We start from the raw sequence: 22,913 nt of genomic DNA, 5'->3' as shown, positions 1-22,913 counted from the left end.
CCATTGAGCGGGGGCACCGTCTCACAAGTGGATTCCCGTGCGTCCACTACCAGCCAAGCAAGCGCAGGCAAGAGGGGCCGGGTATTGTCATATTACTGCAAACGGTTTAGTGGCTCCGTCTGGCGGCAGCACGGGATTTCTCGGAAATCTGGGGAAACCTGGGGAAAGTGGATTTTGAGGGACCAAGCGAGGTGAGAAGCGATGAACGATTGATTGATTGATTCATTTGAATTCAGTTGATAGCTGTTAGTTGCTGAATATGTTATCTTAGTGCAAACTTGAATGATGTGAATTTGAAATTCAGAGATAAAAAAAAATAAACCTTGCCAGTCTAGAAGTGATTGATTGATTGATTGTGCATAAAAGTTTGTAGCAGATGCCCAAACCTCATTCGCATAGCTTTGTATTACGTGTATACCCGATTGTCAACCCATAGCTTCGACAGCCCCGCCAATCAACTTGGCAGGCCTTGGCACACGAAGGCGCCACAAGCGACTCAGCTGATCGGTTCTTCCCGGAGCAGCCGGATCGCAGCATCGACGTCTTTTTCAATGCGCTTCATTTTAATCGGAAACTCGTTGACCTTTGCAACAACTTCCTTGTAAAACACCAGCAACTCACGTTGCCTCTTGCTCTCAGCGACCGTCTTTTTCGTCCAACCCTTGCGCTTCTTCTTGGCATCGAGTGCCATACCTTTGAGCGCATGTCTGGCAACCTCACGGGCCCCAATCGCCTGCTCGAGCTTATCAAGAGCCAAGGAGAGCTCCGGCAGGTTCCCGGTGACGGGCCGGTTGGCCGTGGCCTCTACGAACCTATCTTGGACGGGGTTGAACTTGCGAAAGAACAGCTCAATGACCACCTCGAGCTCCGATAGCTTCTTTGTCAGCTTGCCATACGTGATGTAGCCGTCCTTGTCGGTGGCCGCATCGAACCTGGGTATCCTCCGCGCTCGCTCCCATTCCGACCACACTTTTGTCTTTTTGGCTTCCTTCTCCGCCCGTAGCTTTTGCAGGAGGAGGTCCTCCTCATCAAGCTCGACGGGCTGTGATTCTTCTGAGCGGTAGGGTGAGTCCGGTTCGAGGTTATTATTGGGATATAATGTCGACTCCATGTCAACGGTTTGTGATGATATGCTCGTTGTTGTTTGTGGGTTGGGGATTTGCTGCAGATATTGGGATTTCTGGTTGACAATCTCATGCCGTTCCAAAGATCAGGATCGTTGAGCGTCAAAGGCATCGTGGCTGGTGTCTTTCAATTTATTCGCCAACACTTGCTGCCTTCTTCCAGAATGCGATAGTGTAGAACAAAGACACCCTTTGTTCTTGCTGTGCTTCTCATTCTTTGTCCATTATCCAATTTTAACCACTTCCGTCGCCCTCACTTTTTTGGTTCTAAAGGGCCTTTTTTTGTCCAAACAAAGAACTGGGTCAAGGGATAGACCTCATGTTTGGATCTTGTCAAAGTGACTCCAAGAGTAAGCCGCCAGGGGTTTTAGCCCAAGCGGCTCAATCAAAGCAAAGCACATATTTGGTGCTCAGCTTCATATTGGATTGTAGCCTTGCCGACGGGGTCTGACTCTTGCCCAAAGAGCCAAGACCAACACGCCTAGCACGAGGGCAAACTCGATGCAGACCAATCCGATCCATAGCTTGTTCAGGGCGTCATCGCTGACGATGTGGGATTTGGTGGATGGCATTGTGACAGCCAGATTTGACTACTCGGTTCCGTTAAACCAATAGAAAAGCCTTATCTCCTTTGAATCTGTTAAAACCAAGTCGGCATTCTACAAATAAAGAAAAGAGCAGTAAGTTGTTTGTTACTGTACTTACCAAGTGAGTCAGGGGATAATTCACATGATCATATACCTAGGTAAGGAAGCAATGCAGGGGCTTGGCTGTAGATCATCATGCGTTAACATTCAGGCATCTATCCTAGGATATCGATGCATCCGCGCAACTAAAATAACAGAAATTGAGTTAAAGGAGCCAGATTGTACACAGAATATCAATAGAAACAAGTGTCGTATTGTATGTACTCTATGTAAGCAAAATCTTGGCGAGGAAATGGACACGTTTGTAATTGGTCATGAAACGATATAAGGCAATACTTTGGTGCAAACCCAAGCTCCACGCTACATCAGCCGCAACTATATGTGGCACAGGAAGTATGTGTTAGTCCTATTCTGGCCTGGAATGTGCTTAGGCACTACGTATTCTGGACAGCTGCCTCGAAGAGGCCAGCATCGTCTCCTCTTTTCATTCAAGATGAATATCTGGTTGGACTTAGCATATCGGTGCTCACAAATTTCGAGGGGTCGAAATCCGATTATTCAAGTAAGAAAGACGCAAGATACCGGAGATGGACTTGATGCAAAGTGCGCTAAGAAATGGCCGATGCCAGGGGCCAAATTTAGCATCACCAAGTTGGTTTGTCTGGCCAGCCGTAACCTTGTCCTTCTCCGAATCCATAACCCCCCATGCCATGAAGATGAAATGTAAAAAGCAAACATATAACAAAGTGCTGGTTTTTTTTTTTTTTTTTTTTTTTTTTTTTTGTAATCCAGATCCGAAGGACCCTGAGGTTGACCCTCTCTTCTGACTAGACTAGTAATGAGCCTTTCCTCGGAGAGCCATCCCGACACCTAACCACCATTTATCCATGAACGCAATGGCAATCTCAGTAAAAGAGCTGTCTGATTTAGGCTACCGCACGCTTGTGTGAGAGCATAAATTTCCTTTGGAGATGCGCTTGCATTCTCCGGTCTTGTTATTTGTCGATGTTTTAGCAAACTTGACCAAATATTATTAGAACAACGTTTGAAGCAGAGGAATGCGCCAGCAGCCCTGTCGCTTGTGTCACCAGCCTTTTTCTTTCACATACTTCCTGTCGATCAGCAGAAGAAGCTAGTTGCGCAATTATATTCTGCAGAAAAACAAAGACTCCAGTGGCGGAGCCGACAGACCAACTGCTTTTATCCAGCAGGGCTTCGGAGGGCGCTCGCACTTGAGAAATCCAGGCACAGGCCGAAAGGCCCACCACCCGCTAGAGAAGTCGGCACGCCCGAGAACGCATTCTTCCGCAGTTCCAAGATGCCCAGGTGTTGGTTTGGATTGATTTGATAGGTGCTGATCTGAAAGCGTGGCGGCAGTCAATTCTTTTTGGGTGCTCAATGTTAACCGTTCTTCTGAGAAGCATCTCGACATGCCACGCTCGGAAGAGATATTTTTATCTGCACAGCGGCCGAGTTGCTTGCACGTTCCTCATTTGCGGGAATTTTGTGCAGGCGCCAGGAGGTTCTTTTCACGGAGTGGCTTCCGTCTTTGCAATTTCATTTCGGTAACACGAGTAACCAGACTAAGAAATCAGGTTTGTGGAGGCTGGTGGGCGAAAAGAAACCAGGCGATGTGTCGGATCGGATTTGCTTTCTTAAAAAAAAAAAAAAAAAAAAAAAAAAAAAAAAGTGCAGAAAGGCCAGGTTTCGGCCACCTTCCGCGCTTGCCTTGTCTGTACGGAGTAGAATAAAATTTACGCCAATGGTCGGGATTCCTTCCTTTGCGGGCAAAATGAGAAATTCTAGAATGGATTGCACGTGACAGAAGAAAACGGGGATTTTCTTGTGGCTGTCGGCTGCCAAATTTGAATTATCTGTCTCGTCCTACCTTTGTCACCTTTGTTCTTCTGACTGTGTGTATGATATTTCTTTCTTTGTTTAATTACCAAGGACCCTGATCTCTCACAATCAATCCTGTGCCCCCCGCATGAAAATCAGCTTTGCTCTCCACCAACTCGTCTCAACTGGGCGGCCAAGGACGGCCTTTATGCAGTCGACACCCAACCCTCCGTCGATCCAACTTGAGCGAGTAGAGCGAAAATTGGAGGGGTACTGAACAAGTCCTCTTTTGGACAAATTTACCCACACAATAAAGACGGACGGACTAACCCCTGCTCGCCGATGTGGTCTGGCTTTGTCTGGACAAAGTCCTTCATGATGACGAGTGACCTAACCATTTCACTTGCGAGTGGAGTCCTGTCCGAATCCATCATTCTTGGTCTATCGAGATCTAGATCTAATGTCAGATTTAGTCCAACACTTTTCAAGAATGATTGATTCATATCACTGCATTGTACGCGGTTGTAAAACCATTACATCCTGTCACCTTACCAGTTTTGCAATTGTTCAGAGATGTGGCTAAAGAAACAGCATGTCTGACTTGTTCAAGTTCACCCGAAAGGACCGGCCATCTTTCCCGCATAGAACAAGGCGTTCGGTTATTCTGACTGGTTGATCTTGATATTGCTTAGCCCAGAATTTGGGTCCCATTGTCCACACCTGTTTTGCGGATGTGCCCCTGCGAATGGCCAGATTCGGGAGTGTTCTTGGCCTCGGAACAAATGCATAAGCAACGATCACTTTGTACCTTGCAAGCTTGCTCGCGACGCGACGCTTTTCCGGATCCACCATATTTACCCCAAGCAGATCCTATGCCTTTTCTGCGTACCAGTGGCGCGCAAGATCCTAGTCATGACGGACGGTACCTTTCAAGACGACATCGACATCCCGCTCTTGCCCTGGTCTTTGTTGAGGAGACGAGGTAGGATCCCTTGTCCTTGGCAATCGTCAGCCATGGTCCTGGGCGTATGCATATCCTGAAGCCATCTGGGAACGTCGTGACGACTTTGGCAAGTAGCCATGGCATACATTTTTAATTTTCCGACTTCAAAGTTTCTTTCTGCCACTCTCATGTTACCTCTTCTGTTAAAATGGGTTGATGCTCCTCCATCCGGTGTTAATACTCCCCTTGGTCTCTTCTAGCTCTAATTCTTATCCGGCAGCTGAGCTGGATCCTGGGGGTTTTGCTTCTTTGCTCGTCAAGGTTGCTCTGCCTCCGCCTCGTTTACCAGAAAAAGTCCAAAATCCGGCTCATGCCAGCAAATCTCTTCCCTTGCTCTTCATGGTGCGACATGCGAAGGTTTTAAGTATGTTAGCCAAGCGAGGTTATGAGACCTCGATTCTGGCACTTGCAACTGTCGTCGGCGCCACCCCGCTACTATCGACTGCCGACTCAAAACACCAACATTGTTTATTCGCCTCGGGCGAGAGTGGCAGACTGGGCCTGCGCAGCTGGTCAGCAGACTTGGAGAGCGCGCCTATGAACTCTCAGACTCGTGATGAAGGCCCGTTATGGCGAATCTGGGCGAGGCTTTTGGATACTCTGCGGGTTCCAAAAGGGTCCCTTGACGATATTCAAGGCAGACAAGAGACTTGCGACCTGTGTGAAAGAGATTACATAAACCCGCAAATAGTCAAGTGGGAAATCCCTTCTACAGCCAGTGTCTTTGATGTTTTCTGTGCTGACTCTAGAAAATGTAGCCTTCCAAGGGATCTGGTTTCAACTGTTTTTGTCACAACAACATTGACAACTACCAGCACCTTCACGTCTTTCTCGGCAACGGTTATATCTACGGTGACCCAGACACTGACTTTTGTTGATGTAATACAACCCACTGCTGCTATCCCACCGCCCCTTAAAATCAGACGCTCAAATGCTCAGCAAAGCGGCGGTGCAAAGGCTACTACTGCATTTCTGGCAACCAAGACTCTGCCAAGGCGCCAGCAAGACAGCAGCGCAGGAGAGCCGTTGCTTGAAAGCACAACAACAGTGACAGCTACGAGTACTTCGACCACTACTGTGACCGTCCAAGGTGGAACTCGGACGCGTTTCCACACTGTGTTTGAGACAACTAGGATTGCTGCTGGCATTTCAAGTACTTTCTCGGCTGGGCTGCCAGGAGTATCAAGTACTGTTGCAAGGCCGACAAATACGGACAGGTCAGATGCAGGGCCAGGAGAAACGACTCTTTCCTCTGTGCCATCATCAACCCTGACACCAACAGGCGGTCTATCTCCCAGCACAGTGATAACTGTCACCATAACCACTGGACCTGTTATTACGACCATAATAAACCCCATCAAGACGCTGACTCAAACCACATTCCCATCATCAGCCCCTCCAACACGGCCCGTTGGCCAAGCCCAATCATCTCTGAGGGCAGACCAGATATCAGGGATAGTTCTTGGCATCATACTATTCATCATACTTCTAATCATCTTAAGTTTACTATTCTTACGAAGGGCGCAAAATCGACGGTCGATAGAAGCGAGCCAGCGCCAGCAACTAAGCCCAGAATGTGGCCTGGTCCCCTTCAACTCGCCGGCGACCTCGCATTCAACTCCAGGCAGCGCGGGCCAGGTCCGTATAGTCATCCGACCGGCGCCGCCGTCCTCGATATCCGCTAGGGGCGACTCATGGCCCTTACCGCCGGGTCACGAGGGCCAGCCCACGCTCTTTCTGGACAACAATGGCAGCACACCTGTGCGGATGACGCCCACGCGTTGGAGCATCACGAGCGACTTTGGCGATATGCCAGGCAGCGGCGGTATGGTGCAGAACAGCGGCCCGCTCGCATCGCAGCGCAACTCGGGAGTGCCGTCCTCGGGCGTTATGGGGAATATGAGCCCAGGGCCAAGTGTCAGAGACAGGACAGAGGGCTACTATTTCACCCCTGCCGGCGGGGGCGACAGCGAGGACACGGGAGAAGCTGAAAGGTCGTCCCCGGCCAGGAACGAGAGCCAGCCTAATACTAGCGGACCCGAGAGCGTGGGAGGACCATCAAGGGGCAGCAGCACCTTTCGCACAAGGCTTGCGCCGCCGCCCTACCAATTTGGGCCACCTGATTGGGGAGGTGTTGGCTACGGTCGTGCATTTTGAGCCAGATGATGCACGTTTTATTCTTTAATGGTATTAAGTAAAAAAAAAGTTTTATGTTTATCCATGTCGATTGGCAACTGTTTCCGTCCTAATTTTTGTGTTCACCATGGTCAACTTTTCAACCTGCTGCTCAAAGCTTTGTCCGTGAACATGCAAAACTACAGAATATGAAGCCACAAGCTTGCCGGTTAGCTCTACTGACTTATGCAAACTGCCTAAGAAGTATTGAATTGCCGAGCCTCAATAAATACAGCGGTGTGACTTTTTGGTGTCACCCCAGAACCCCGCCCCCCGATAGGTCTATCTAATAGTAATTTCGAATATGGTACGACTCCAGCGATCCCCCGTATTTTTTGATCCCTGGACCCATTTCAAATCGATCACAATGCACACCGGATCTCGCCAAAAACAGGCAGATCATTGGAGTGAAAGGCGCAAAGCATGTGTGGCAATACTTTTTGCCTCTGGGCGTGATTACGGATGCGTTGTCCTGCCGGGACAGCCCGGCTTCGTGTGATCGACGTTGATATGAGACGAGATTTGATGGGCCAGCCCTATTGAGTTGGAGGCACGGGGGTATACGTGGTAACGCATATTGCCAAGAAAATTGATGCAGGTCCCATTTCCAGGTGACACTTTTTTTTTATCCCTAAATGTACATAATTCTTTTTTTTTCTTGGTGGAGTGAGTAGAAATAAGCATGAAGATAATATCAAGAATGAATTCAAGAAAAATTGAGACGCGCTGCATGCCTTGTAGGCAGGACTGATATTAGACATTAGTGATCGGGTATGGCTGGAGTCAGCTACACACAAGAAAGACACTACCACGAAAGCGCTAATCCGTGTTCCTCGCTGGAATACCTTGGCTCAAGAACTCATCTCCAAATAGATCCTCTGCTGTTGCTCGGTCTTTTGGAAGCCAGCGCAAGATCTTGCGGACGAAAGCTATGAGCATTTCCTTTTGTTTGCCCTAAGCTGTCTCAGGGCACAAATTCAAGTATTGGTTTTGAATAGGAAATGTGTATTTTCTTTCTTGTGTACAAGACCGGCTTGTGTATGTGTGTGTGTGTGTGTGTGTGTGTGTGTGTGTGTGTGTGTGTAGACACTTACTGTAGCTATTAATTTAAATATTAATACGACAGACAATTCATATGAGCGCATCTTTCTTCCCAGATTTTCATCCTTCTGGGCAACCAACCTTCCTGTGTCTCACGTGCTCGCCCTTTTAATTTGAAGCAGTCACCCATGCCAAGTACCTGCCTCTCCGGCACCTCTGCGGCCTACTATTATACTAGGCTGCTGGGCCGCCGAGGCCGAATGCCTCCTCATCTGCAGCCAAAACTCTCCTTTCATCTCCTTGTCCTTTCCATCCTCCCTAGTGACTGGTCTGCCGCCACCAAAGACATCCACCACCGAGCCTACATCCGTCTGTTCGCCAACCCAGCCTTTGCCAGCACCGCGATGATGCCCACCAAAAACGAAGCTCGTCCGATGCGGGCTGGCCGGGTCGTTGACCCCCATGACGAAGCTCTCCTGGCTCTGCGACCACGTCTGTGCCCGGCACAGCCCAGCTCCGCTGTCCCCTAGCAGCAGCAACACCGCCCCGTCCTCCTCATCCGACAGTGTGACCGCCCGGCTCCGAGGCGAAACCACATTGACAAGGCTCTTGAGACTCAGCGTGGTTGGCGTCCGATGAACGGTCCTCAGCGCCGGCACCGGCGGCACCGGCATATCGGGCGGCGGTCGGCGCGGTGGGTACGCATCACCCACCGCCAGGGGCCTCTTTGTCCCGCTCTTGGATCCGCTCCCGTCTGCGCTTGGACTCGGGCTCCTGACCTCGGGTTCAGTGTGGCCTATCTTGGCGGCCCACGGGTACCCGTGGAAGCTGACGACGCTCGTCAGGTTGACGCTGTTCTCCAGGACGCGCCGTCGATTCTGTCGGTAGTGACAACGGCGCAACCTCGACCGCCTCCTGAACACCAACGGGTCCCCCATCCCGGATCTGGGCCACAGCCTGGCGAGCAGCGGCCTCAGCGTCGGCGCCGACGCGCAAATCAGCGCAACGTCGCACTCGAGTATCGTCATGACGAAGAAGGCAAGCGTGTTGCCCGCCTTGCCACCTTCTCCTCCCCCTCCGCCGCCACCGACCGGCATGTAGTTTGAGTGAAGGGATAGCTGTAGCCTAGTGAGGCTGGCCGCGATGACAAAGACCCCGAGGGAAAGGACGACGCCAAGAGCTGCCTTTTGCCGCGGTGCAATGTCGAGCCGCCAGACGCAGGGGATGACGAGCACGATGAGCCAGGCGTCGGTGGTCGTGTGCAGGCTCGCGCTGGCGATGAGGAGCGGCGTGAAGGGGAAGCATTTGTCCGTCTCGGGGGTACCGACCAGGAAAGACGTGCCGGTGGCCGGATGGCATATGAAAATGCTGCCAAAGAGCAGCGGGATCCCGAACGCCACAACAAAGGTCACCGTCGCCCAGGCAAGCCGGCGCTCCAGGGGCCGCCAGGTGCCGAACATGCGCAGGTAGAAGCTCAAGATGGAGAACTTGGTCAGGCAGAGGCAGACCTGGTATAAAATGAGACCGAGATACGTTCGGAATAGGTATTGTCGTGTTATAACATCTCGACTGCTGCTCCCGACCTGGTTATTCCCATCTGTATGGACATTTGTGGTCTTAGCGGCTGCTTTTTGAACGTTGTGCGTCTCGGCTGCAAGTGTATAGACGACACAAACCCCCGTAGAGATGACCCAGGCCATTGTTATCAATGTGTCGTCGATGAACCACTTGTGAAGGATTCGTAATCTAGACCATGCTCTCGCGGCTATGAAAACAGTGCAGACGATGTGAGGTAGCAAAAGCCCTGCCAATATGGCTGGGTTGCGATCATGCTGCCTGCCCAACGAATTTGCAGCGTCTATGTTATTTTTCATCGGGTCGATCGAGTCGGCGAGTATGGCGAGGATTGATGTATATGCACGACAGATAACCTGCGTCGAATCAACCAAGTTCCTGAATTGTAGATTCCTCTGGTCCAGAAAGTCTGGCCGCAAGCATTACAACAGGATATGAGCATCACCATGTGGCTTCCATGGATGCTTTGGTAGCATAGGTAAGAGGGATCCAAGTCCTCATAGTTTGCAAGAGGTGAAAATAATCGAGGGCAACCCAAAAAAGCAGACCAAATGAGATCGTGTAGTATGCACGTCGAGGAACATTATTATCCGGTAATATGACGCCGAGGGTCAAGGCCGCTTGCAAAGAACCGGGACCATTGTTTCTTCAGCCTGGTTTTCTGACCGCGGGTGCAATATAAATCACAATGCTGCACCCTGGGGGTTTCGTCACCAACCAGCTACTAGGGACGGCTGCGCGCATAGGCTACCTGCTGCATCATTGTCTTCCGCCAGTCGGTAATCTGGATCCGGTCTAGTCTGGAAGAGTCCCACGGGATGGAAGAATATGCGGTGTGAGCAAGGAAAAAAAGGGGGGGATAGACAGGAGGGGAGACAAACATGGAATCGGAAGAAGATAAAAATGTGCACAAAAGAATTGACGATTGACAGAATACACATCGACCGACCAAAAGCGGAAAATTGGCTTTGTGCCGTATATTAAAGGCTACAATGACGCATCATGATTGGCGGGCTTTCCTCGCGGCAGAATATGAATACGTGGATCGAGTTTTACGGCTCCTTAAACGGTCGGGACCGACGGAAACCAGTGCGCTTCCCGTGCTTGAGTTGTGGGGGAGACTTGACTTGTTGTTTGGGGGAAAATAATAATTAGTTTTCATTGAGTAGTTTCCATCTCCAATCTGAGCAATAGTATCTCACATTGGAGTTGCGTCAACAGGTTGTAAAAGTTCAGGTTGAAAAAACTCACGTCAAATATGTTTGAATGTACCCAGGTACGGAGTACGTACTTTGTAAAAGTTGCGATTTCATCTATGCTGGTCTAATCTTTGTCTCCTGCAGGTAATAACATCATCCTGGAATCAAATACATTGTTAACCTAACCCGCCATCAAACCCAAGTCCCAACCGCACAGGGCTGGCTACTTACCTGATGCGGGCAGCCAAGCGAGGCATACTTGACTGGGGAAAACGAAAAGTTGACAAGGACGTGCGGGCACCCAATATGCGGCTTACCGGTGTGCATTGTTCTGGCAGAGTTGTCGGTGTGCGGTTGCCTACGTGCCTTAAAACATGCCACGCCTTATAGGCCATATCGTAGCTGCATCTCTGTCAAGGCATAGGTGGACATCGCCGAGCTCCTAGGATTGTCCAGCCAAGGGTCGAGCCAACTGTGACTTGTCCGATACATATTCTTCCATGAAAAGTAAACATCTTTTAATTTCTCTAGCAATCGGTTTGGGCAAACGATGCAGAATTCAAGCCGTAAATCCAACAAGACATGTAGATGCGTGTCATGGCAAGTATTTGCAGTTTTTAGTGTATATCGTCTTGGTTTCTTCTGCCCGAGACTGGCGTGCAGACAACACAATAGACACCCGCGCATCTGCCGATTGTGTCATGGTCAGCCAATTTCAAGTGTTTTCATCCATGGGGACTTTTACTAGCGGCAGAATCTTGTCAGAATACGTACCTTACCTAGTCGGCCAACTTATAAGCAACCGTCAGAAAGCCCGCAGTCAACGGTTGCTGATTGCTCAGATCTTCCGCTTCACAAGCCCCCTCCAATAATCGAAGCTGTTTTCGTCACTCTGCAAGGCAAAGGTCCTACCCGTAGTCCTGTCTCCCAGCCCCAGCTCCTCGGCCACCAGCATCCCCCAGTCCTTGGTGATCCCTCTGATCTTGGCCCTCACACCGCCCTCCATCTCGAGTGTGACCACCTGGTCAGAATGCAGCCAGTGGCGGTAGTATGCGCCCTCGAGTTCACCAGAGAACCCCTTCATAGTAAAACCGTTGTATCTGGCCTCCATGCGCGTCAGGATCCGGGCGAGGAGTTGCTCCAGCTTCAGAGGTGGCAAGCCTGCAGCCTCGGCGAGCGCGCGCAACGATGTCGTCGGTCGGGAGTTGTTCGTGTTGATGCCAACCCCAAGCACAATTTGATAGTTACCTGAACTGTAGGAACAATTGGCGAGTATACCCCCTATCTTGACGTAGTGAGGTGGGCCTTCGGGCTTGGTTGGGTCGCGGCAGTAGATATCATTAGGCCACTTCAGCCTGACTTGCATCTTTTCGTATCCCTTGTCGTAGCCTTGAATTGCTTCAACAATAGCAACAGCTGCAAGGTACTGTATGAACACAATTGGACGGGTTGTCATCAAATGCCCAGGGTGGTTGATTAGGACGGAAAACATTAGCGATCCCGGTGGCGCTATCCAAACATTGCTGCCTCGACCTCTACTGGAAACCTGTGTTGTCGCAGTGAAGGTGAACCCAGTGGGAATACTTCCGAGAATGGTTGGGTTCCTGGGCTTGTCAGTTGAAGCACACGAGACAGACGACAGGCATGTTACATGACATTCAGAGCCTTGTAGGATGGGACCTCGTACTTCTCCAGCATAGTGTTTGTACTGGTCACGACTTCTCCGTACATGAGAGTGGTTCCCCAGTCACGAGAATCTCGCTCCTTTCTCCTATAGCGGCTGAGACTGCTGTAATACAACTCATGGTCAAAGTGTGGTGTTTCCTTGTGTTGAGGCCAAGAATCTTCATGGGCAAACACTATCAGTTGATCGTTGATATCAGTCTCGCGTTTGTCTGGCTTGGGATCGCTATCGTTCACGGCGTTGCTCAGGCTTGACATGTCCCACGTTTTCGTAGAAGATGGGTTCACAACGCGGAACGAATTGATCTCCGCCTTGATGAGTTCTGTTCCGTCGGATTGCTCAGTAAGGACATTCCCTAAAGAGTATAGCACGTCACCAACTTCTTGGTGGTTGGCAGAGGAAAGATGTAGGCTTGACAAAGAGGGGACAGTGCCCACCGGGTCTTGAACCACCTCGAGCCCTGTTTTCATCAGAGCAGCCCTGAGGAATGCAATGCGCGCTTGCTCATCTGCCTCAAGATCCAGAATGAGCTTGTCATAGCCCTTGACTTCTGGTCTTGGAGCATTTAGTTGGGCCTGGTCGAACCTAATCACCAGGCAGTCAGTCAGTATATCAGTTTCTCATCTTCGATACCAAAATTACGAGGAAAAAGCATACTCAGGATGTGGACCAGTCAGAATGACATGCCCATCCTTGACTTGAACATGGATAATAGCGGCTTTTCCACTACCGCCATCTACATCCAAATCCTCGGCGTATTCTGCAAGAACATGGATGTTTTGCGATTTCATCGCTTCGGCGTCCACAAACACACCACCGCCATTATAATAGCTGCGGAAGGTGTCCGGCAGTCCGGCTGTCGCCTGGTCCGCAAATTCGCTGCGGTTTATTCTCAGCTTGACAGCCCTGGCACCAGCCTCGCTATGATACTTGAAACCCTTGAATGCACTGCCACGGCAGGTCCCAGGGAAAAAGGCTAGCTCACGGGAGCCAATGACCTCCATGCCCTCTTTGCTTCCGACCTCGAACTCACAGCGACCAGACCCATAGTAGCCGCCAGCACAGAAACCCAGGTAACGGCCTCCCCTGCGGACAAAGGTTGAGATTGAATCATTGCCGGAACCGTTCAGGACTTGGCAATACTTGAGATCAGCACCCCCAGGAAACACTACCATGGCACATGTTGGTCCCCAGGGCTCCTTGAGAAGGGCATTCTCATCTATGGTGGACACTGCATAGTTGGGTGCCAGGAGTCGGCGTAGGGTGTAGACGGCATGCTTAACAGATTCAGTAGTGGTGCCGCTACCTTTTGTTCAAAGAGTCAGAAGTTGTATTTTTGATGGTTGACTTGTTATTTTTTTTTTTTTCTTCTTCTTAGGATTGTATAACCGGAAGTTTCAAACTCACCCGTATAAACCAATACGTTCAATCGGATTGGAGCCATTTTATCCTGCTTGTCTATTATTTTGCAATTCCGATGGCCAATGTAAAGGCAACGGACGTTCTGAATGAGACGAAGGGAGCGGATGTTCTGATCTGTTGAGGAACGAATGGTGGGTGCTGTCGTGGGGCGCCGCAGTGAACCTAGAACGACCCTGAGCAAATAGCGTCCTATGAGATTTTGTTTTCTGATAGAAAACTTTCGATGTATCCCTCAACTAATTCAATTCTTCAATAAGCTTTTGCAGGATTTCGGCCCAACGAAATCAAAGAATCATCAGTAAAAAATAAAGATATTCAAACAATTGAGAGTTGCAAAATTTACAACCACCGTAACAATCATGACCAAAGCCGAGAGCGAAGCAGAAAACAAGCAAGCTTCGACCGAGGACGACGACGAGCCGGACGAGTGGTAAGTTTTGCCGCTGTCAGAGGTGCGCCTACCTGGGTCTAGCGTTGCGCTCATCAGAAGAAAAACAAAAAAAAAACTCTCACCGCTCCAGGGACAAGCGCATCTTCAGCACCGGGTGCTCCGAGGAAAATTGGAAGCTCACGGAATGTCACTCAGACAAGAAGGACTGGAGGCAATGCACAAAAGAGGTACGTCAGAGACGAAATCGCCTCTAGTCTTTTGGTGAACTGCCTGCTAAAAAGATGCAAAACTCCACCTACCCTGCACACGATTCCAACAGATGGAGCGTTTTAAGGAGTGTTGGAAAGCACACAACAACGATAAGAGGACCGAGACGAAAGATGCATAATATCCTCGATTCTCTTGAATGGAATGTATTATATTATTGCTCTTATTGAAGCAAATCCGGCTAGGCCGTGTGTATCTGAGTTTTACATGTCTTGTATACCTATCAACCACCTTAGTTAGGTGCACCTAATGCACCATTTGACAAAGACACTCCACTCCAACTGTCAGTCATCTCAACGCGACAGGGGTGCAGGCTGTTGGTTCACAACGCGATTCTCGTAGAACGAAAAAATAAAAAAAATTCATGACGCCATTTCGCCCTCTGCAACAATTCACATCACCACCATCATCCCCACCCAATCAGACACATAAAACAAAACACAATGTCCTCATTAGCAGCCCGCACCCTGCGGCCTTTACGGTCATGCTCGGCGCTACGAGCCAGGACCTCAGGGCCCTCCAACGCCCGATCCGTCAGCTACTGGAAGCCCGCCCAGAACAAAGCAGCAGCAGCACCCTCCAGCCCAGCACCGACGGCAGCAACAACAGCCAGCCCGGCACCGGCCGCGAAGAAGACGTACGCGAGGGCGACGCCGGCCGCGGCGCGCAAACCCGTCCCCACACCAGCCGCATCCGACCCGGAGCCGCCGTCCCACCCGATCCTCGACCCGCAAGCAGCCGCCGTGCCTCCGCCCAGCATCGCATCCAACTTTGCCCCCGTGCCAGAGGCGTCGACGGTCGCAAAGAGCATCGCCGCCAGCAGCCACCCCGACGGTGGCGAGGGCGGCGCGACGATCAACTGGTCCGAGTCGTTCCACGGCCTGGGACAGAGCCCCTTCAGTCCCGAGGCGGCCGCCATCCTCATGGCGCCCATCGACCCCGAAGACGTCGAGGTCAAGCCCGACGGAATCCTGTACCTGCCCGAGATCAAGTACCGCCGCATCCTCAACAAGGCGTTTGGGCCGGGAGCGTGGGGCCTGGCGCCGCGTGGTGATCTCATCGTCGGCGAGAAGGTCGTGACTAGGGAGTATGCGCTGGTCGCGCACGGAAGGTAAGGCGGCAACCCACCCAGCGAGTCGCGCGTCATTGAAATGCTATTGGGCAAACCCGAGAAGGACCTGACTGACCCATGATTCAACACTATCTATAGATACGTCTCACAGGCCCGCGGCGAGTGCCAATACTTTAGCGACGAGTCCATCCCAACGGCGGGCGAGGGCTGCAAGTCCAACGCTCTGATGCGTTGCTGCAAGGACCTAGGCATAGGCTCGGAGCTTTGGGACCCCCGGTTCATTAGAGACTTTAAAAAGAAGCACGCCAAGCAGGTCTGGGTCGAGCACGTCGTCAACAAGAGCAAGCGCCAGATCTGGATGCGCAAGGACGGAGAGGCTGGTTATCCTTGGAAGGTCAAGCCGACTGCTTGAGAAACAGCAAGAAAGCACTCCGGTTCCTATCATTTACGCAGAGATACCCCCCTACTTGAACATGTAGAGCATGTTCTAGCAACATGTGGATGTTTGTTCTGCCATGTACATTACTCTTTTTTTTTTTTTTTTTTTTTTTTTTTTTTTTTTTGTAAGAGATAGAACTCCGTGTAACTTTAGAGGGCCATGTACAGAGGATTGCTAAACACGAACAGCCTACAGCATACCCAGCTTAAATTTGCCGGGCGATCCCTCCGCTCATATCTCTAAGCTTAATTTGGCACATGTGAACATCAACGGGAAATGCATTGGTCTTGTTGCAAGGGCACTTCAAGGATAACACAACTCGATTCCAATTCGGCCATTGCGGCTCACATCTAATGATGGTAATCCTGTTTATCCTGTAAGACTCAAAGATACTACCAGTCGTCGGGACGAGCCGCCAACAGGAAGGAAGAATGAACTCCACAAGTGACGTGAGATCACATGCGGAACCAAAAGAATGAACTCAAAAAGAAGTCAGACTCAATAATAGCTAAGGGCAAAACAAGAAACAGTTACTGGCCGGCGTTGGTGTTCACGCCAGAGCTCTGGCCAACGTTGGACCTATCAGGGTTGGCAGGGTCACCAGCCGCCGGCGACTGTGATCCTCCCCAGCCCCATGGCATCCAAGAACCGCCCGCTGCCTGCGTCCGACGCCTGAGAGAACCGTCCTCGTCGCCTCCAACCTCCTCAGTCCCGCTCATGGCATCGATGTTCTCAAAGTCCGTCTCGCTGCGCGATTTGGTAAGCCCAGCCGCCGTGTCGGCCAGACCCTCTACCACATCCCTTACGCGGAAGAAGCCCTGCGACGACGAATTGTTCGGCACAGGCGTGGAGGCTGATGACGCCCCAGACTGCACGCTCGCGGCCTCGCGGTCCAGTGCCGCCAGCAGGGTGGTGAGGCGCTCGCGCTGCGTTGCGATGAAGGTGGCCTTGTCGGCCTCGTTCACATGGCTGGGTATGACGGATCGGGAAACGCCGGGGCCCTGCTGGTTGTCCCTAGTACCGCCGGCCGAGCTCATAGCGGCGCCCACGGCGCCAGCCAGCATGCCGTAAAAGTCGTTGGCGGCGCCGCTGTTGCCGTCGGAGTCGCCACCAGCACCGGACCAACGTGCCGAAGGTAGAGTGAACCGCGCAAGCAGGTTCTGGGTTACGGATGACGCCTGACCGCCGTAGCCTTGGGCCTGTGGTTGCTGCTGCTCCTCGACCCGGGACGGGGCCATACCCAGGACGTTGACTTTGACGTACTCAATCAGCTGCCTCAAGTACATTATCCCCATGGCCTTGGCCCGGTCATGTGCGGATGCGATGAAGTCATCGATGTGGTCTTCGTTCTCCTGCAGGTACGGGTGGATATAGTCTTGATAGAGGACGCGGGCGCCTTGTGTCTGAGGCAAGATGAGGTAGAGGAGGAATAGGAGACGAATATATGCGTAAAATGGGATCCTAGCCGATTGCGGTATTCGATGTATGGGTTAGCAGGGTGGTCATGGTTTTTGGATCGTTGGGATAGACCTCACCAGCAGAGAAACCACTCAGTCCACGACTCAACCAAGAGCGCGCAGGCGAGGACAACCCAGTACATCAGCCATGGTGTAAGCTGTGCGGGATCGGTAGTCTTGAGAGCTTTGTAAGAGGCGAACAGAGGGAAAAGGAAGGACGCGATGGAGCTGGTAGTAGCCGTGACGGCTTGGAGTTAGCTTCAATCCAGCAGCGCAGGCATCGGATCACAAGTAAGCGCAGGTTGATTGATGGTGCTATTTTTGGCTGCTAGTTTTTTTGAATAGCAGAAAAAAAAACGTACGACAATAGCTTGGCAAATATGTCGAACATGGCGAAAGTCTGAGGGGTCAGATATGGGCTCTTAGATGATGATGCCTTTCGAAAGTCTAGGGCAAAACTCGGTCGCACAGGAGGGGAAAGAGGATATAAGAGAATAAAGTATCAAGGGTTGGTCTCTTTCGGGAAGTTTCAGGAAACCCTCAAAAGTAAAAATTCCCAAAAGCCCGCAACGGGCAGCGAGGTTCATCCAAGCCTGAGGGAGCGAGACAAGGTCACAAGCACAGCACGCGCGGACAAAGCAGCCCGTCTCACTGGAAAAGCCCCACGAAACCCCACCTGAGCCGGGGTCTGATGGTGTTTATCGGGCTTATCGCCGTAGCTATTTGGAGCTATAGCTTTGGTGGTTCCACTACGTCACCAGGCGGAACTCAGATCCACGGGCCGCATGGGGTAGCTGATGTTGCCGTATGTTGCCTGGATCTGACTGACTCGACGCTAGCCCAGGTCCTGTGAGCTTTGTACGGGGGCACCTAGGGAATAGCGGTTTCATTTTTTTGCGACGCACCTACTAGGTAGGGAGAAGCTTCCAATTCCTACCATGCTTGTAATTTTTGCGAGATCTTTATTCTACTGGAAACCTTTTTTCCGAGCGAGCGATATTCATTAAAAACGGTTTGCTTGGCTTTCCTTTTCCTCAACTCGCTTTCACCTGGATTTTGGGACAAAGGATAATGAATCGAGATGTTCGAGACACCATCTGAACCGAACATCGAACTCTATGGGGATTTAGCGCAAAGTCCTCGCTCACTTGACATTCATTATGCGTCGTCGGATCAACTGCCATTGACCCAGAGTGCAGTCAGGCTGTGTGCCTTTCTTTGCCTTGAGTGGTTACACATCAAGGCAACTTGATCAGGTTCTCAGTTATTTACTGAATGCCGCTGGTCCCGGAGTGCGTACTTCTTTCTTTTAGTGCCACTCGGGGGAAAAAAATACCAGCTGAAATTCCCAATGGCCTAATAACCTAGTCTAACACTAGAGTCAACAAGACTTGTAATATCTAGGTATACACAAGAAACTCCAGTCAACGGTCTAAAGTCGACTTTATTAGGCACGAATACCCAGGCCTAATCTTCGCCGTTTTGTGCTCGTGAATCACAAATAGATCTGACCCAATGCAGTTCCCCTATCAAGAGACTCAGTCACTGAAGCTCATATGCCATGCCCCTTTCCCAAAATGAATTTAAAAGGGCCAATGCCTCTATCTCTAGAATTTATGCACTGCAGAAGACTTGTGCCAGGGATTATATATACACCTACCTACCTGACCAATCTGATCAACTAAAATACTCCAGCTTTAGCAACAAGGTAGAAATAAAGATAACTTTCGGTAAACCTAATCGATCCTGTCAAATACGCAACCAAAGCTACACCTTGCCATGTTGTCACTGCTCGAAAACCTGCAAAACAGCAGCTGTCCTGGAAATGCAAACACCCGGCAGGATAAAAGCTCCATGGGCAGTGAAACTCCAAGCACGAATTGCCCAGCGGCTAAAAAGAGACCAGGCTCATTAGGAGATGCATCCGGAAGCGAACAGTCAGGCTCCAATGTGTACTCCTCTCCAGTGACAGGTCGTTCCATTATCCGAGACCCCGGCCCCCGAAACCCCGACTGGCGATGGCAAGCACGACAGATGGAGGATGAGACTAAACCGGACTGCAGTCGGCATTCCGAGGAATCAAGCAGCCGGAGCCAAAGATCCAGCCGCCGCGAGTCGACAGCCCACCCCGAGGACGACGCCGACACCATCGACGTGTACTGGCACAACCTAGCCGCGGACCACGAGGACAGTCCCGGGATATTCATCGGCATGAGGGACCTGTACGCGGGCAGCGTGGACGACTACCTCCGCGGCATGTCGAGGTTCCTGAATCGGACGGCCGGGGTGCTCCGTCTGCACTCGGTCAGCATCTTCCCGCGGTCCGCCGTCGTGGTCGTTGACACGCAGTTGACGGCTCTATATGTGCGCGCTGCGATGAGGTACTCGGGCATGTCTCCGCCGAATCTCTATCACATCCCCGGCTTTCCTGCTGCGGGAAGAACCTAAGGTCGTTAGGTGTTTTTTTTGGTAAGTGACTGGTGTACAGTCTCTATGTCAAGTAAACCGGTATATGATAGTTGTGCTAGAAATTTATCCCTACTCAGTTACACGTACCCATTACTGTAGTATTTACACCTAGGTGTTCTGCTAAATTGTGAGTTCATATTTGTGTTTCAAGAGGAACATTGCATTGGTCAGTCTTCATAAATATATCATCTCTTGCAGGCAAGGCATTTTATACCTCGCTTCAAAGCAGGTACCTTAAGTGCCTTTTATCGCGTTGTTTGATTTCAAATGGACTCACTCGAAGTGAAAAAGAAAAGACAAGTCAGACAGCTTGTTCTCGTATATTCGTATCTGATTCTGTGCATATCTAAAGTCATGCTTGGAAAGTAAAGAACAGGACAAAGGAACAGCATTGCGACGTTTCAAAGGTTGAATTCAAGTCCTGAAAAGTTATCGCATCGTTCTCCTCCAACTATTCTTCATCCTCACAACCCCAGCTCCCACCACTAAGAACCCATATTACATCCCTAGCAACCGCTACTGGGGAATCACCGGGTTGATCATCTGCCAAAAGTCGCACCTCTTACCCCTTCCACCCTCCCAGGAGTAGGCGTCGACGAGTTTCAAGTCGTTCCTCAGGCTCGGCCCTGTAAACTCGGTCACGGTCGCCCCGTCAACCACGGTCGAGTACGGCTCTCCGCCGGTCTGGTTCACGTTCAGCATCTGCCGGTTCTCGACATTCCACTGCGGCCACATGGTGGCGTTGTTGGGCGCGTCCGGGCTTAATGAAGATGCACCATTGGCCTCGCCGCTGGTGATTGATGGGTTTCCTTTGAGGATGAAGTTTCCAAATATCCCTTTTTTTGGGGGGGAGTGGGTGACGAGAAAATGATGACAGTCAGCGATTTGAAGGTTTTTTTTCGTCAAGTTTTCCAAAGTTGGCAACTTCTTCTGGCGCAAACAAGGAAAACTTACGGCGGAAAGCAAGCCTGAGATCAGGGCCGTGGCTGCTGCGGTCCGGTCCGTAGACGGCATTATTGTCCCGACCATGGCTCGCATAAGGAACCGAGAACTGGAACCTGTAGCTCTCACGCCCGGGCGAGGAACTGAACGCGTCGGCAATCCAGTATGCGGGGCAGACAAATGTAGCCTCGGCATATATGTCCTGTTCGTTGTGGGTATTGTTATCACAAGTTAGTACAAGTTAGTACTTATTTTTCTAGGTTTTTTCTGAGAATCACAGCCCGGATAGAGAGAGAGAGAGCATGCAGCATAACAAGGGACGACTAACAGATGCGCGCTGCTGATGTCCGGTGCCGGTCTGGCTGACATTGACAGCCGTGGCGGGACCAAAGCCGTCGGTTTCGAAGCGGGGGCTGTTGGGGTCGTCTGGGCCCGGGACACTGGGGTATGCATCGAGAATGGCTGTCACCTGCCGATCAGAGAGCTTCACAAAGTTTTGCTTGATAAACGCGCGGAGGAGATCTTCGGTGTTGATGTTTTTCGGGGAGAAAGGGGATCCCTCGTTGGCGACGTTCTGGGTTGTGGGTGGTTAGCTCATCACCTCCTGATAAAAACATGAATATTTCTTTTGGTATGCAGCGGGGGAGTCTTCACCCCAGCGAGTATCCTCCTGCCGTTGAGCCTTTTACTTGCCAGAAGCTGGCTTGTAGGTGCGGTGAGAAATTCTTCATCAGTAACGGGGATGTTGGCCCTGTTTACAGAGAGACGAATAAAAGTCTTGTTAGCCTGGTTTTGGTAGTATACAGTTCCTATGCATGTAAATCTCTAACGAGAGAGATGGTTTTTGTAAGCACATGTTTACGACTTACCAGTTTGAATAGGGAACCAGGCTGCCCACAGTCAGGTTCGCGCTAGCATACTGCAGAGTCAACGTATCCGCCGCCACCAAGCAGTCAAACGACGCAGGACCATCAACTGGACACCCGGCTCCCTTGGCAAAGGCTTTGTAGCGTTTCACTATGACTTGATCATCGTATCTCGGCTGCGTAGGAAGATATGGTGACTGTGAAATGAGCTTTTTGGAGGAAGTGGAGACGGTGTTAGTGTTGCAAGATCGTTAGGGGATATATGCCCAACAAAAATCCAAATCGCATGGGAAACAGAAAGTAAATCTCACGTTGGTGAAAAGCCGCTCGCCCAGCTTCCCGTCCCGCGCAACCGCCAGAAGCATAACGCTCCCACCGCCCGCGGACTCGCCGCCGATGGTGACCCGCCTCGGGTCGCCGCCAAACTTTTGTATGTGACGCTGCACCCACTTCAGAGCAAACTCCTGATCCAGCAGTCCTGCGTTGAGGACGCCCTTGGCCTTGACCTCTGGCGATGCTGCAAAGCCAAACGCCCCGGTCTGTGAGTGGTCACGGCTTAAAAGGTTAGAGAGAGACATAGAGATAGAGGGAGAGAGTATACCGAGCCATGAGTAGAGAAGAGCTTAAAGAAATCCTACTCTGTACTGTATCGTCACAGCAACAAAACTGTTCCCGTTAGCAGCCAGCAAGGCTTCCATAGGCATCGTGCCGTCCCCGAGCCCGTAGCCACCGCCGTGGATATAAACATAGACCGGCAAGGGGGCAGCAGCAGCACCAGGGCCGTCTATTGTACCGTTGGCCGCACACGCCGTCATGCTCGGCGCGTACACGTTCAGGTACAAGCAGTCCTCGTTGCCTGGAACAAAGGACGGCGGTGACGGGGCTGGGAACTGCATGGGGCAGACAGGTCCAAAGTTTGCGCCGGACCGGACTGTAGTCCTGTTGGTCTCGGGCACGCGTGGTGCCTGCCATCTAAGATTTCCTGTGGGAGGGGCCGCATATTGGATGCTGTATGGAACCGATGCTTAGTTTGAATCTTTGACTCGTTCCGGGCTTTTTCTTTTTTTTTCGAAGGGAGTTTGCTTTCTTGTAAGCTGTATCGTATAATTACCCTTTCCAGACGCTCAGTCCGGTTGTAGTATTCTTCACTCCTTGGTAGAGAGCGTAACCAAGGTCGACAGTCAAGGGAAGCGTTTGAGCTTCTTTGGCACCACAGACGGTGACAAATACAAGGTATGTAGCCGCCAACAAAGCCCGAGCAGCCATTTTGAGTCTTTTTTTTCACAACTTTGGGTGTATAG

The 22,913-nt window shown here is 51.1% G+C and overlaps 9 protein-coding genes across 9 annotated transcripts; 3 read left to right on the top strand and 6 right to left on the bottom strand.

The window, feature by feature from the left end:
* Positions 1–496: 496 nt before the first annotated feature.
* Positions 497–1,111, bottom strand: PgNI_08919 (uncharacterized protein; the record flags this gene model as incomplete). Its single annotated transcript, XM_031128909.1, has 1 exon — positions 497–1,111. The coding sequence occupies one exon, from the start codon at positions 1,109–1,111 to the stop codon at positions 497–499; it is 615 nt and encodes a 204-aa protein (XP_030978931.1).
* A 429-nt stretch (positions 1,112–1,540) lies between these two features.
* On the bottom strand, positions 1,541–1,696 carry PgNI_08918 (uncharacterized protein; the record flags this gene model as incomplete). The annotated part of the gene is made up of 1 exon (XM_031128908.1): positions 1,541–1,696. The coding sequence occupies one exon, from the start codon at positions 1,694–1,696 to the stop codon at positions 1,541–1,543; it is 156 nt and encodes a 51-aa protein (XP_030978932.1).
* A 3,283-nt stretch (positions 1,697–4,979) lies between these two features.
* PgNI_08917 (uncharacterized protein) lies at positions 4,980–6,770 on the top strand (the record flags this gene model as incomplete). Its single annotated transcript, XM_031128907.1, has 1 exon — positions 4,980–6,770. One exon carries the CDS (start codon positions 4,980–4,982, stop codon positions 6,768–6,770), a length of 1,791 nt encoding a protein of 596 aa, XP_030978926.1.
* Positions 6,771–8,011: 1,241 nt separating this feature from the next.
* Positions 8,012–9,529, bottom strand: PgNI_08916 (uncharacterized protein; the record flags this gene model as incomplete). Its single annotated transcript, XM_031128906.1, has 1 exon — positions 8,012–9,529. The coding sequence occupies one exon, from the start codon at positions 9,527–9,529 to the stop codon at positions 8,012–8,014; it is 1,518 nt and encodes a 505-aa protein (XP_030978927.1).
* Positions 9,530–11,441: 1,912 nt separating this feature from the next.
* On the bottom strand, positions 11,442–13,731 carry PgNI_08915 (uncharacterized protein; the record flags this gene model as incomplete). The annotated part of the gene is made up of 4 exons (XM_031128905.1): positions 11,442–12,207; positions 12,291–12,872; positions 12,945–13,593; positions 13,695–13,731. 4 exons carry the CDS (start codon positions 13,729–13,731, stop codon positions 11,442–11,444), a joined length of 2,034 nt encoding a protein of 677 aa, XP_030978924.1.
* Positions 13,732–14,068: 337 nt separating this feature from the next.
* On the top strand, positions 14,069–16,081 carry PgNI_08914 (uncharacterized protein; the record flags this gene model as incomplete). The annotated part of the gene is made up of 5 exons (XM_031128904.1): positions 14,069–14,139; positions 14,231–14,327; positions 14,604–14,683; positions 14,792–15,478; positions 15,578–16,081. 5 exons carry the CDS (start codon positions 14,069–14,071, stop codon positions 15,849–15,851), a joined length of 1,209 nt encoding a protein of 402 aa, XP_030978925.1. The 3' UTR covers positions 15,852–16,081.
* A 110-nt stretch (positions 16,082–16,191) lies between these two features.
* Positions 16,192–17,920, bottom strand: PgNI_08913 (uncharacterized protein). Its single transcript, XM_031128903.1, has 3 exons — positions 17,698–17,920; positions 17,414–17,563; positions 16,192–17,339 (listed from the first exon to the last, which is right to left on the bottom strand). Exons 1-3 carry the CDS (start codon positions 17,724–17,726, stop codon positions 16,409–16,411), a joined length of 1,110 nt encoding a protein of 369 aa, XP_030979018.1. The 5' UTR covers positions 17,727–17,920; the 3' UTR covers positions 16,192–16,408.
* A 1,194-nt stretch (positions 17,921–19,114) lies between these two features.
* Positions 19,115–19,783, top strand: PgNI_08912 (uncharacterized protein; the record flags this gene model as incomplete). Its single annotated transcript, XM_031128902.1, has 1 exon — positions 19,115–19,783. One exon carries the CDS (start codon positions 19,115–19,117, stop codon positions 19,781–19,783), a length of 669 nt encoding a protein of 222 aa, XP_030978930.1.
* Positions 19,784–20,106: 323 nt separating this feature from the next.
* PgNI_08911 (uncharacterized protein) lies at positions 20,107–22,912 on the bottom strand. Its single transcript, XM_031128901.1, has 8 exons — positions 22,724–22,912; positions 22,251–22,620; positions 21,924–22,151; positions 21,616–21,821; positions 21,401–21,497; positions 21,075–21,320; positions 20,759–20,948; positions 20,107–20,640 (listed from the first exon to the last, which is right to left on the bottom strand). The coding sequence occupies exons 1-8, from the start codon at positions 22,876–22,878 to the stop codon at positions 20,321–20,323; spliced, it is 1,812 nt and encodes a 603-aa protein (XP_030978928.1). The 5' UTR covers positions 22,879–22,912; the 3' UTR covers positions 20,107–20,320.
* Position 22,913: the final 1 nt, after the last annotated feature.

The sequence above is a fragment of the Pyricularia grisea genome (assembly GCF_004355905.1).
Source record: "Pyricularia grisea strain NI907 chromosome V map unlocalized Pyricularia_grisea_NI907_Scaffold_6, whole genome shotgun sequence".
Classification (NCBI taxonomy): Eukaryota; Fungi; Ascomycota; class Sordariomycetes; order Magnaporthales; family Pyriculariaceae; genus Pyricularia; species Pyricularia grisea.
Note: the sequence above shows the minus strand (reverse complement) of the source record. Positions and strands in the feature narration are given on the sequence as shown.

Coding starts and splice junctions, on each gene's coding strand:
- PgNI_08911 (XM_031128901.1), bottom strand. CDS start 22,878: ATGGCTGCTCGGGCTTTGTTGGCGGCTACATACCTTGTATTTGTCACC. Junction 21,822..21,923: donor GCGAGCGGCTTTTCACCAAC/GTGAGATTTACT, acceptor TCCTCCAAAAAG/CTCATTTCACAGTCACCATA. Junction 21,321..21,400: donor GCAGGAGGATACTCGCTGGG/GTGAAGACTCCC, acceptor CCCACAACCCAG/AACGTCGCCAACGAGGGATC.
- PgNI_08913 (XM_031128903.1), bottom strand. CDS start 17,726: ATGTTCGACATATTTGCCAAGCTATTGTC. Junction 17,564..17,697: donor ATATTTGCCAAGCTATTGTC/GTACGTTTTTTT, acceptor GGCTACTACCAG/CTCCATCGCGTCCTTCCTTT. Junction 17,340..17,413: donor ACTGAGTGGTTTCTCTGCTG/GTGAGGTCTATC, acceptor GCAATCGGCTAG/GATCCCATTTTACGCATATA.